General features: G+C 42.0%; 1 protein-coding gene across 1 annotated transcript; it reads right to left on the reverse strand.

Moving 5' to 3' along the window:
* Positions 1–6,006: 6,006 nt before the first annotated feature.
* On the reverse strand, positions 6,007–6,673 carry LOC131234442 (uncharacterized). The gene has a single exon (XM_058231329.1). The coding sequence runs from the start codon at positions 6,569–6,571 to the stop codon at positions 6,146–6,148; it is 426 nt and encodes a 141-aa protein (XP_058087312.1). The 5' UTR covers positions 6,572–6,673; the 3' UTR covers positions 6,007–6,145.
* Between the last annotated feature and the right edge of the window lie 7,822 nt (positions 6,674–14,495).

Here is a 14,495-nt window from a genome sequence, read left to right on the forward strand (position 1 = left end):
TAGTTTCTCCGCACGGCGACCCATTGGATTAACAGTCTTAATCTTCATGTACTTTTGATACGTGCAGGTGAGGATGGAACTGCATAGAGCTTGTGCGGGTCACCATGCATGGCAGCATCTGTTCCTGCATATGATCATTGGTCTAGAATTTCAGAGGTGATTGGTTTTCCATGTGAGCCTTAAAATTGGCTGTACGTATTTTGGGACTTTGTCAAATTAGTATTTATTTCAGTAGGGCCCACCCGAGCATACTAACCTAATCTTCAATAGGCCCCACCTCCTTTCAAATGTGAAATTAACCTTACTTTTCAATAGGGGCCGCCCGAGCAAACCGGGTCAAAGAAAGACTCTAAGAGGCAGCAAGAGATGGCCCGGACGACTTGAGGTATTGTATGATCCTCGAACCCAGGATATGAGGTGCCCTTGTGCTTTTAGTTCGTAAGAGTTGGGGTTCATTTTGCAGTGATCCAAACCGTCCGTGTGCTGGCCCCAATGTGGATAGCCCACGAAGCTAGATCGTAATAAGATGTTAGCCAGTGAGCATTCGGTTTCTTTAGAAGCTGAATATGGGCAATTGGTGCAACCGCTTATTTGATGTTGCGGCCCTAGTTAAGGTTGTCTTCCATATGAGATTTTGGGAGCATAGGACATCCATGTTCATGCCCATCAGGCATCAAATCAACGGTCTGGATCACCAAGGCACGGCAATCCATCCAAGCAACGCGCAAACTCGAGGATATATGCATATCCTCAGTTCTAGAATCAATAACTCATTTAACAAAACGCTTTACCTTGACCTGGCAAGTTGACCGCGTGGGCGGACCGGAATCTTCTAGAAAACCCGTTTTAAGCTACGCGTGAAACACCAAGCTTTGTGGGGTCCACCATGTTATATATGTAAAATCCACTCCGTTCTTCAGGTGAGAACCCTTTTGGACGGTACATACAGGAGATAAGCCCGAATAAAATTCACATGGGCCAAACCAATGAGAACAATGATTAATTACTCCAATAATCGCTAAGCTCCCACGATGTGGCTCGACTGAGTTTTGTACGAGGCTTTGTATCTTCTCTTCATCCCTGTGAGCTACACATGATTGACGGCTTTGATGAAAGATACACACAATTAGGGCTGTTCACGAGTCAAGCTAGCTCGAAAAGCTCGCCCGGCTCGGCGATTCAGCTTGGATTGACTTGGCTTGAATGGCCGATTCTGCCGAGCCAAGCTAATTATTTGAAGTTCGAGTTGAGTTTAAGCCAAGTTCGACCGGGGGCATTTCAACTCAACTCGACTCGACCCGAACTCGACTCGACTCAAGCTCAAACTTGAGCTCGACTGCTCAATTAATAAATATTATATATATATATTATTAATATAAGTTTTAAGTTTAAACTTAAAAATAAAAACAAACCTTAGAGTCTTTACTTGACCGCATCTCTCCCTTTCCTTTCCCTTTATTCTCTTTCTTTGTTCCCTACCACCGCACGCCCGCCCGACCACCACCACCAATTTTCATTTCAACTCTACAATAGTATGATTTCAATTTCTTGAGATCTACTCTTAGCAAGAAACCTAAGAAATTCGAGATGAGTTCTTCTCGGTTTGTTAGAGCTTCAAGGAAATCTAATGGTTTGATTGGCTAGAGCTCTTTACTTGGATTTTTGATTTGTGTTTTGCTTTATTTCTTTTCTAGTATTTGGATTTCTATTGGTGGAAGAAGATCAAGAATAGATCGATTCTTACAGTTTCCTCATCCGATTCAAGTTTTGTTTGATTTTTTTATTGGGTTTTGCTTTGATTCTCCTAAGATTTTTGAATTTTTCATCAATGGAGGAGGATCTAGAACAGAATCCATTACTCTCTCACCCAACAAGCTCGAGCTCGACTCAACTCGAACCACTAGCTCGACTCGACAGCTTTGGCAAACAAGCCAAGCTTCAATGTTGAGCCTCGAGCTCAAGCTCGAACTCGAGTACAGCATGGATAAGCCGAGCCAAGCTTAGCCCACCTCGACTCAACTTGGCTCGATGCCCACCTCTACACACAATGGTGGCCCTACACACAAACCTATGGCTGGCTTCCCATCCCGATTTTCCATGTGAGGTGGTCCATCTGAGCTGTCAATCTAGCTAATTTTTGGCGATAGGGCCTAACATCGATATAAAACCTAATAGACGGAGTTGATTTACATATACAACATGGTGGGCCCCACAGATTTAGGTGTTTTAATTGTAGAGGATTCCGGTCTGATTCTCACACGTGAAACATGCTATACTTTTACCAGCGAGATTGTACGGAAACCTAGGGAGTATGTGCATAGCATCCCATGCCTTGAGTTTGGCCAAGTGGAGCCCATGGATCAGTGATCCAAACCGTTGGTATAGTGGATGGGTAGTAGATGCGAGATTCCTCTAACATTCTCCTGATTTGATACTCCTAACGCATCTATCAATGATCTGTAAATAGACGGTTAAGAGGAAAATACGGCAATGGCCCACATCGATGGAAGAAAGAAGACTAAAGATCGAATGGCTATGTAGTTGCAATGGAGGGGATTTTGGGGTCATGGACAGTCCGCATCTGATCCTGAAATGATCAATTTTGTGGATTATGATTATGTGGGACCCACTTGTGTATACTCGGTCGTGCTTAGCATAGGTGCTCCTTTTACTAGTCTATCCGTGCAATGCAAGTCGAGTTCGTTTTGCCTGTGTCGCGACTGAGGATAACTATCATGTGTTGCCCCAGTGGGGCCCACATGTTGATGTGGTCTATTAACTGAACCGTCTGTGTTCTCTGCTACTGCAGTAACTAACATACTGTCCAATAATGATACTTCAATGATAATACTGATCTTTGATTTCTGAAGTTGAATCTGAGCCATTAAAAACTTCCTTTTCAATCTTGTAAATACATCTACGCACGGCGATGGTTTGAACCATCCTTTCCGCGTTATTTTCTTAGAGTAGCCTGTGCAGAATAGCATCCGAAAGATGGACGGTTCTGATCATCTGATCGTCACGGAAAAACGAACTCATTTAGAGCACAATTCCATCTACCGCTCATCAATACTCTACTGCTCACGAACGGTTCTGATCATGGTACACACTATCGTGTACGATCGAGATTGCTCTGAAACACCAATTCAAGCTGCCGAGCATAAAGGTCGCTGCAAAGGACGCGGATTTCCATTCAATTCCTACTGTTTTCGATGGTGTGGCCCACTTAAGATGTGTATCTGTCTCCCTTTTGAGCTCATGCCTCATCTGTTAAAACGAGCGTGGATAAAAACACATACGGTGGCCCCACAGAGCCCCGGCCAGGCCGAGTCCGTCCATCCGCGTCCACGGACTGGGATTCGGCTGTGACCCCTCCAATACCGACGTCAGTGCTGGTCGGTGTTCTGTGAGACACACAATGATGCACACTTTTATTCATGACGGCCATCCATTTTCTAAATTCGTTTTACAGAATGATCAGGTAGATCTAAATTTCAAGTGGACCACATCATAGGAAATAGTGGTGATTAACCGCTCACCGTTACAAACTTCTTTGGTGTTTTCCTTTCATTCATGTATGTGCGAGCTTATGAACATATTAGTATCTAATAAACATTATAGTGGGCCTAAGATGTTTTTAATGGTGAGCATTCAATGATCAATTTTTCATATGGTGAGGTCCTCTTTATATCTGCTTTACTTTAGGGGTTTTCATAAAATGAGATGGAAAAACTGATGGACGGCATGAATATATAATGCATACATCAAGGTGAGCCCTATGTTCAGTCAAACACCCACTAACGTGTTAACCGGGCAACACCTAATCCTCTGAACCATCAACTTGGTAGGCCACATCTAGTAATCCCCTTAGCCTATGAATCGGGAGATCAGGTTATCCTTAATTTTTGATCGATAGATCTTATGACCAACGATTGTGAACTATCTGTCTATTTTGAATGTAATACCATCCATTTCTGGTCTATTGAAGGATAGTATCTTTGGTCGAAGGGGTGACTGGTTACTTGGAACGGTGGAGAGAGTGATTGAGTACCGGCCCCGCATGACATATCCCATCCCGTACCTTCCCTCCATTGTCAGATGACACATGTCAGAAATCCGAAATCATGGCCATTGATCAGATAGTGCCGACTGCGAATATGACATATACCTAAAATCACAGCATTATAATCATCATGTGAGAGACGTGTAAGCATGGTTCGGACTTCTTGACATTTTTCCACAACTGTCCTTTTTCTTTTTTCTTTTTCTTTTTGTTTGACGTGCCAGACCAGCCGTCCAACGTTATATTTGGTTCGCAGCAGTTTGTAAGTGCTTGTGACTCTGATCTCTAACACGTGTGCCAGGCCACGTCTCGATGACAGGTAGAATGCGGGCTTAAAAACTAACATTCAAAAGTCGGGTGGGCCACCTCACTGGAAACCGTGAGAGATGGAAACACCGGACGCAGATTCCCTGCGAAAAGCCCATCGCATGAACTTCCCGCGACTGAAGCTAGGTGGGGCCCACAGTGATGATTCTGAGAAATTCACCTGTCCGTACTTGTTTACCGGTAAAGGAAATGGCCCCAAAAAATAGGCCAGTCAGGATTGAAAATCCACGATTCAAACATTCACGAGGCAACAAAAGCTTTGGATTAAGCTAATATTTGTGTTTGAATATGGTGCGGCCCATTTGGGTTTTAGATATGTTTTATTTTTTGTCCCATGTCTTGATACGAATTATCAAAATTATTAGACAGAGTGGATTCCTCACACTCATTATGATGTCCCTTGCTTAAGACTTAAGCTTTTGCTGTGATGTCATGTCAAACAACCGCTTTCTAATAAAGCTAAGGTTATTAGATGAAGAAGTTTCGATATATATCGAATGACTTTAACATTCTAATACTTATTTCTTAGAAGATAAATATTTATCTATAAATATTTAATGATAGTTAAATGATAAGTAATTATACGAAGATTTTCTATTAATAATGTAAATTATTGATTTAGGTTGGAGTCCTCACCTCGGTGGTAACTCACAAGAGTTTCAACACGAGATCTTTGGGTCCTGAGTACTCACAGGTGGTGAAATCGGGAACGGATTGGCTACTCCCCCTGACACCAGCCCCGTGGCTGATGGTCAGTGCTCTATGGGCCCCACCATGATGTGTGTGTTTCATCCTTTCCGTTCATCCATTTTTACGGATCATTTTATGGCTTGATCCCAAAAATGAGAGGTTTATAAATCTCAGGTGGACCACACCACATGAAAACAATATTGATTGGACATCCATCATTAAAATCCTCCTAAGGCCCACTGTACTGTTTATTTGACATCCAATTGGTTAATTATGTCATACAGACCCAGATGAAGGGAAAAAATAAAAATCAGCTTGATCCAAAACTTTTATGGCCCCAAAATGTTTTTTAAAGTTGGACGCTCATTCAACACTGTTTCCTGTAATGTGGTCCACTTAAGATTGGGATATAACTCATTTTTGTTCTCGGACCGTAAAATGATCTGTTAAAATAGATGGACGGCATGGATGAAGCACATACATCATCTTGGGTCCCACGGAGCACCGACCACCAGCCATTGGCTGGTGTCAGGGGGAGTAGCCAATCCGCTTCCGGTGAAATCTCACCACGCCAGCAGCAACCCTGCGTCCGAGACATTGCGGCCCATGGTTCTTACAAGTGGGGCTCATGATCCGGTAATCTAGACCGTTGACCTTTGACAAGTGTTGATAATTCGCACGGTAGATGGATCAGTCCCTGGAAATGTCTGTGATTAGATTACACCGTCGACCAATATTAGGACCTTTTCAAGTTGAATGTGAACCGTTGTTGCACATGTCATCTTAACCTTCCTGAAGTTAACGGTTAGGATTCTCTTATCAAGGGCAAGTTTTTAGGCAGAGTTCATCTACGGTTGAACACAACAGATCAATGGTCTTAATTACCGAAATGGGCCCCACTCTTTGCAATTGAGAAAACTCGTGTGTACTGTGCGAAAGATGCAGGTAACGCATCATATCATTTATCTATACAACAAAAAAAAAAAGTCTCTATTCTTCTCCTTTCATATCGTATACACCAAAACAACCGTGTAACATCGTATATGAAATTACAAAAACACCCTTTTACTTACGTGTACGGACCCAAATGGTAGCAACTTCCCTCATCGTCTTGGAGTGCGAAAGGACCTCCTTTCTTCTCTTGCTACTAACGGGCCGAAGCAGCTTCGACCAGAAACCTCCCTTTTTCTTCTTTTCAACGGCTGATACAACATCTCCCGGTAGTTCCCGGGCAACATGCACCATCGATCGGCTCCTTCCGAAGCCCCCCTCGTTGTGAGACATCCAAAGGTGGGCCGGAGAAGAATAAGAAGAAGCATAAGCAGAAGAATAGGAAGAGAAAGAGGAAGAAGTGAAAGGAGTTGTGGTGAGGATGGCGTTTGATGAGGAAAGCTGAGAGAGCCTTTCTCTAAGGCAGGAGGAACATACACCGGGAGATTGTGTATGTTTCGGGTGCTTCTTGCACCTGTAATCCGATTCGGACCAACCCATTTTAGGATCTGATGTCTTTTTTCTTTGTGTATATACGCCTTCTCTGTGTATATGCTTTTCTCACATGCAAGAGATGAAATGAATCGAGATTTATGTATAGGAAGGAGGAAGAGTACTTTCCACGCTGCTTCCTCGTTTATCTGTTTCTTGTCTTTTCTGGCGGTGATGTTGGATTTGGAGGTCCGAACTCGGAAGACCGCCAAAAGTCAAGGAGAATGTGCGCGTGCACAAAAGGCGACGTGGGAACACACGTATTCATACATATATGATAGGGTGCGACTTCCCTTTGGTTGTATGATCGGTGAATCCGGACCATCCATTTATTGGGAAGTGCCATGGATGTTGTACGGCGGAGAAAATGTATTGATGAGATCTTCATGGTCATCTGATGGTGTACAAGTTGGATGGATTGATTCGCCGAGCAGCGTGCCTGCATGGTTGTACACACCACCAAATGGGTGGAGTTGTATAACGGTTAGGATAATGTGATCGGTCTGATTTCATGCTAGCCATCCTGATTTTGTAACCTTAAAACGGACGGTAAAAGTAGAAATTGGCTAACTACGAGGTTGAATTGGAAAAATCGATGGCTGGGATGGTCAGATTGGTGGTGTTTGTGAACTGTAGTTCATTGATGGTGTGGTCCACTGAATGGATGGTCCCAGTCGACCTTACCTTATGCCACGTGTACTGTTGGAGATAGGTTGCACGGCGCCCCTATACAGCCGATGTGTCGGCAGCACCTAGAAGACCGCTTCAATTCGCGAGTTTACGTGTCTACGACGGTGCCTGTGGAAAAGAAGCAATCAGGCGGCCGCGCACGTGGAAAGAGGATGCTCGAGACACAAAAGTCTCGGACACGTGCGCATGGATATCTATATCCACGTTGACGTCATAGGAATGGCTTCCTGACTAAAACACGCTATCTTGCGCACGTGTGTTGCCTCCCGAACTGCTGACCAGATCTACGGGACTGGTGAGATGGGCCCACAGGCCATGTCTACCATCCTCTCTCATTTCGGGCGTGAATTACGTGTAACCGGGTTACAGCAGAGTCGGTGTTGCCCCTACCGTAGGGACCACCTTGATGATGTGTTGTATATCAACGCCGTCCATCCGTTTTTCCAGCCCATTTTAGATTGAAGTGCCAAAAATTATGCAGATCCAAATCTCAGGTGGACCACACCACAAGAAACAGTGGTGATTAGTGTTTCACCGTTAAAAATCCAAAGGGCCTGTCGTATGTTTTTTGTAATGTTTATTTGCAATCCAACTGTTGATAATGTCAAGAAGATCTGGATGAATGGAAAATATAAATATCAGATTGATCCAAAACTTTTTGCCCCATAAAAAAATTATAATATTTATTCATCACTGTTTCTATTGGTATGGTCCACTTAGATTTGGATCTTCTTATAATTTGGGATCGCATCGTAAAATGAGATGGAAAAACGGATGGACGGTGTGGATATACAAAAAATACATCAAGGTGGGCCCCGCACGGTTAGGGTAACACTGAGCTGATACCGGGTCTCTCACATTTCATCGTAAACCTAACCCAAAGGCTATCGACTGCTTTCATCACCATTTTATAAATGGTGGTGACTCATCCTTTGTACCGGTGGTAAATGCCTAACCGAATCTGCGCTGTCCAAAATATGGGCCCCGTGGGTGGATGGACCACGGTCCCAAGATCACACTTATAGGACCAACTTAAGCATCTTAATCTTCCCGTTGAATTTAGACCATTGACAATTTTTCCGGTCGTCCAATTGATGGCCACAAATGGACGGCTGCAATGGTTCGATGGTGTAGGTTTTCAGTCTACGGTCCATCAACAATCAGCCACATGATTTGGACATGTGGATGGAGCGTAGCCCCACATCCCTTGATCGGACCATCTTAACCATCCCATTTTGCGTGTTGAATTTGGACCGCTGACCACCTTATTTTAAACATGCATTTAATAGAATCCACTTGAACCGTCAGATCATTCAATCAGTTCCAAGCAATCTCCCATCCATATTGGGCCGCGTAATTTGGACGGTTAGGAGATAGCAGCTTTATGCCACTGAGAAGATAGGTAGGTCACCACGATCTAACTAAACTTGCATATTTAAGTGCATGTTTGTCGGTTTGTCCTCTAACGTAACTATTCTTTTAGAGACATCTGTCTGTTTTTATCCATTCAGTTCTGCTACAATAAGTCTGGACCTATTGATACGGGACAAACCCGGACAAAAGCTATTGGATATCATGTTGCAATGATCCAAACCGTTTATATGTGGGCCTCACCTGCAATGGAGAATGCCTTTCTTCCTTTTTATCATTTAACTCTTTATATCTGAAAATGGACGGTCTCCTTAACTATTTTGTGGGGCCATTGATTGAAAGTTTAAGAGCTTTCAATCTTGATGAATTTTGAAGCAGCGAACATCCGCAATGAGACCCATCGTATAAATGGTCTGGATAATTGAAACGCAACCCCAGATCTAATGGCAATCGTCCATACCCGTCCTACAGCAGTACGTCGGACGTGTCGCAACGCACCTCTTCCTACTGCTAGATCTTCGGAAGCGATTAGGTATCTGGCCCTTTCCGGAAATCATGATTCTTAATCTGATATTGTAATATTCCTCGTATGAAAACATGGGAGGATTATCTAAAGACCCTTTTAATAATCTTATTGTATTTAAGGATGGAAATTGAGGGCGTGTTTGGCTGCCACTAAAAAACGAGTTCATCGCATTTCATTTTATTTAGGAAAATTTTGGCAGAACTACTGCCTCTTCAATGAAATAAGTATCATTCCACCACTTTTCGCTGTATTTTTTTAATAGTTGCATGGGTGGCCATGTGACCAAATCGGTTACTGTTTGAGGGGCCACATCATAATGTTAATGTAAAATTCATCCATATCATCGAGTGCGTTTACCTCGTGTTAAGGAAAGGGCAAAAAAATCATCTCTATTTATGATTGGAAATAGCTAGCATATTGATAGCATTCACCCTTCATACCGTTTTCCTTGATATGGCCCACCTAAATCATAGATGGATTGAATTTTAGGCTCCTTTAATCGTTACGCCGGGCTCCATGAAAGTCAAGGGCAAGTGTCTATTTGAACTATTTTAACTAATTGATTTTTTTGCTCCAGGCCTAAATTAGGGTTAGGCGTCTAATGGCCAGAGTAGAACTTAGGGTGTACCTTTACAGTTATACAAAAATTCCTAAGATCAAGCTCTTCATTTTGACAAGGCTCACCATGATATTTATTTCATATCCACTTAAATAATTATTAGATATTTAGTATAATATTAGGTTTATAGATAAAATAAAATAAAATTTACTGACTTGACAAGTGATTATGGTGGGCAACATCAGTCCCCAAAGAAATGTGCACTCTTGATTTTTACAGGCCCTTGATAATTATATAAAATCCACTCCACTTATTAGATTCAACACAACCATATAAGCCCATATCCCAAACATCATGCCTGTACATGATTCATGTGGACCACACTGGTGGGAACAATTTCAAGGGTGAGCATTGCCCTTTATACGATTTCCAATCATGCAATCCCCTAATCAAGAATGGGCTTGCTTTTGAACTCTTGACCTAACATGAGGTGGTGCATCTAGTGGTTGGAGTAAATTTTACATAAACATTATTCCGCTGCCAAGCCACCAATCCTATTTGCTCTTATAGCTAATATTTATATCCATTAATGAGGTAGCTTTTAAACAAACTATTTGAAAAAGGTATTGAATTGTAAATTCCATACTAACTAGGTAGTTATTTTTATAAAATTTTGTTTTATTTACTTTATAGGTTTGCATTTAAATACGCTTTTATAGATCACCTCCGTCGTATTCTCTGGTAAAGCCAAACCGCATTCATGTTTTGCATTTAAATACGCTTGTATAGACCTCCGATTGGATTCTCTGATCAAGGATTGGGTGCTTAAAAGCCTACTCCTCAAAGACTAATTGAATTAATTATCAAAAGGACAACCCACAAGACAGGAAGGAAAGCCTGTACAAACCTCCTTTTGTGGTGGTGGGGTCCAATCAGACAGAGAAATAATTTATATAAACTCCCATACTATATACTAAAATGACATGAACTCATTGGTAAGCATCAACCAAACAAGCTGCATAATTTTATTTTATCATCCACTCCACTTGCATCAAGCTGCCTTATTTTATTTCGCCATCTACTCCACTCTCGTTGATGATTATTGGCTGAGATGTTCAAAATAAACAATTGCGGGCACCTCAAATGGACACTAAAGCCTATTACTATGGGAATACAGTTTAATTTCTCTCCCTGTTTACAAGCTGGCCGAAGATATGGAAATCAAAGGAAACCGTATGTATTTTAAGTGAAAATATTTGGAATGGAGAATTATCTATATTTTGTTCAAAAACATCTGAACCGCAGACTGTCCTAAATCTAATTCAGAGGAGCTGATTAGGTGCGGACCAGCTGCAGCCCAAGGTTTGGCACTTACTGTGGGCCCCACCTTGATGTATTTATTCTACATCCATGTCATCAGACCGTTTTTTCAGATTATTTTAGGGCATGAGCTAAAAAATGAAGAAAATACAATTCTCAAGTGGACCATACTATAAGAAACAGGGTGGTTGACCATTAATGAGCCACAAAAGTCTTGAATTAAGTCAAGATTTTTTATTTTTTTTTATTTTTCCTCTTCATTTAGGTTTCTATGATCTTATCAACGAGTTAGATGGCAAATAAACATTATGTGAGCCTTATGAAGTTTTTAATAGTGCAACGTTCAATCAACACCTTTACTTTTAGTATGGTCCACTTGAGAATTGGATCTAGTTCATTTTTGGATTAATGCCCTAAGATGATCCTGAAAAACGGGTGACATCGTGGATATACAATACATATACATCAAGGTGGGCCCCAGGATAAGGGCCGCACCTAATCGGCTACCTAATTCAGGTAGCAGTTACATCAGTTCGAAGTCACCATCCCACACACCGATTGTACTTAAACTGACAGTTGTATGAAAACATGATCACCTGCTTGGTGTGCCCCACTGGGCTCACATGCTCGATGATTAGAACAGTCCATGTCATGGACTTTATTGTCTACAAGCCACAGGTTAAAAAAATACAGTGAAAGTCGGATTCAATCGTGGCTATTTGTAGACCATTTACAATCGATCGGTTTCAACTTTAAAAATCAAGGGTCTTGAAATATCATTGCATCATAGCCCTTTCAATCACTGGACCATCTCTGCATGTTGGACTCAATGGGTGAAATACAAAGGCCATCATGAGCTGAGATGCACCCAAAATGAACTCAGATGACTGCAGAAATGGACCCACGAAAGATCTGATGAAGAGATGAAGAAGGTTCCGTTTGGCATCTCTGCTGACGCGGCACGTGTCTACGGCAATTAAAACCGATTATAAGTTTACCCTACATGATTAGACTATGATAGGTGATGATGATCGGTGCAGTCCACCTGACCCACGGTCGATTGTGTTATTTTCTTATCTGGGGCCTTAACACGTGGTGGTAATCCAGATGGACGGTTCCAAAGGGACGTCTCGGTTCAGCGAAGACGAGATTGACTGGAAAGCCTCTCTGTTCAAAAGGTCTTTGTCATTAGCGGGTGACAGAGGTGCATGCAGGTCTGCACGTGTCGACCCATTGGTGGGACCGCAACGTTTTATGATTTTCCAAATATTTACACATTGTCCACGTGTTACCGGGATTGTGGCAGGACATGAGCCGGGCGAAAACGGATGCAATTCGTACTGAGAAATGATGCAAGGATGAGGCAATCCGTGGTGCACGTATGAAGTAAGACCTTCGCCAGTAACAATCAATCTTTCTCTTTATTTATTCAATTATTAGAAGCACACTTGATATTAGAATAAGCATTTCACATGTGTTCAAGGAGAGAAGAAGGACAAAATTAAAAAAAAAATTAAAAAAAATCTTTTATTTATTTTTTCTTAACAAATTGATATCTTTTTATAAAAAATTTTCAATCAAACATGTTTTATTAAAAAAAAAAATTTGAAGCAATTTAAAAAATAAAATTAGAGGTTACAATTGTTTAGCTTAAAATTCAGACGTTGATATATATGTATGATGTCAGCACTAAAATAAATAAATAGGCCATAAACAATTGTCTAGTTGATATATATGTATGATGTCAGCACTAAAATAAATAAATAGGCCGTAAACAATTGTCTATAGATGTGAGCTAAGTAGTTTAATTGTTTATTTAATCACATGTGAAAAAATTCTAATAATTTTTGAAGGAAAAAATCCATATGCTAATAGAGATGTTGGAGGAAAAATAGATGAGTCGATAGGTCAGCTTATGGAATTGACCAACTCTACAAACCAATGTAGACCCAATGAGATTTGAGCCTTAATGGACATTTATGTCCGAAGACAGGTTGACCTTCAAGGAGGTCGATGCAACTGTAAGAACACTTAAAGAGAATACAACTGTAAGTCTACTCAAATTGTCAATTGCCGATCTAACCTATATGTCGACCATAGCTAGGCTATAGGTTGTTCATAGATCAATTATAGCGCGACTATAGCTCGGGATAACCTCTAAAACAAGGCAAAGGTCGGTTCAATAGAAAAGCTCAATATTGCTTGCGTCTACTATATTCGACACGATCTTCTCCCAGACCAACAGTTCAGGAATCTTTTCAACGGCCCAAAGATCTCTCCTAAGATCTTTTGGGAATCAAATCAGATCCTGAGAACCTCGAATGACGATAATCTCGAGAAAATTCTGGACGAATTTGGATACCTATGTGTAATGATCTCCAACGTATCAGGAGGAACTCTTTACAAAATTATCTTCATTTTCCTGTAAATAGAGGTACCTCCGGCCAATGTAAGGTACGCATACATGCCCTAATACACAACTGGTGACCTTTTCCTTTAAGATCTTAACCTACAAAGGACCCAATAGTCTGACTTAGGCATCGGAGGGTCCCCTGTATAAGTCAGGGTCTCCTTTGTCTGTTTCTTTCATCTGTGTAAGTCTTGAAGGGTTAACCAAGGAGGATCTACCAGGAAATTGCATCAATGGTTTGGTGCTGTCTGTGGGAACGACGTCTTACCTGTGTTTGCTTTACTAGATAAACTCCAAATAAACTACAATGACGAAAGGGAAGAAAATAACTCGAGTCTCCCCAATTGTAGCCCCAGTTACACCCAACCCCCCCCCCCCCTCGAGCAACTGGAAAGTCATTGGGGCTCTCCCTCACAACATCAAGCGATTTTCGGTTCCGAGAAGCAGGGTCAGTTGTCCCGTGTAAAAGGAGGTTGGTTGAACTCCCTCAAAAAGTAGGTCGGAATGCTCAAAGAAAACATGGGCTGCATGGTACAGATGTTGGACCAACTGCAGTCCTAGCATATGCCGAGAGCCGACAGGAAAGATGAATAAACGGGCAACGACCCTCTTCAACCTTCCTGTACATGAGCCGCCTCTTAGAGAAGCCAACCACCCTCGCATGGAGTCAGCAACATAGCTCGGCCAGACCAATCCCGTCTAACGATTCGGGAACCGCGACTTTGCATGCCTCCGACATACGCCATGAGTTAGATCAGAAGAAGCGTGGTAAGGCCCCAATTGAAACTACTGCTGTAAATGGCAAACCCTGGGAGGCCGAGCTGAAAAATATGTGCGATCAGATTGGAGACATGAAGTAAATTTATCGAACTAACGTGCCAACGCAGGCCATGATGGAGAAAATCCAACCCCTTATTTATTGTCGACATTATGCAGGCGCGATTGCCCAATGAGTTTCGCTTGGCCCAGATCGCCCCCTTTTAAGGAAATAGCGACCCATCGAAGCACATGGAATCCTTCAGAGTTTACGTGGAACTCCACGACGCCTCCGATGTAG

This window comes from Magnolia sinica, chromosome 2 (assembly GCF_029962835.1).
Source record: "Magnolia sinica isolate HGM2019 chromosome 2, MsV1, whole genome shotgun sequence".
Lineage (NCBI taxonomy): Eukaryota > Viridiplantae > Streptophyta > Magnoliopsida > Magnoliales > Magnoliaceae > Magnolia > Magnolia sinica.

Excerpts from the sequence above, each read along its gene's own strand:
- LOC131234442 (XM_058231329.1), bottom strand. The coding sequence starts at position 6,571 with ATGGGTTGGTCCGAATCGGATTACAGGTGCAAGAAGCACCCGAAACAT.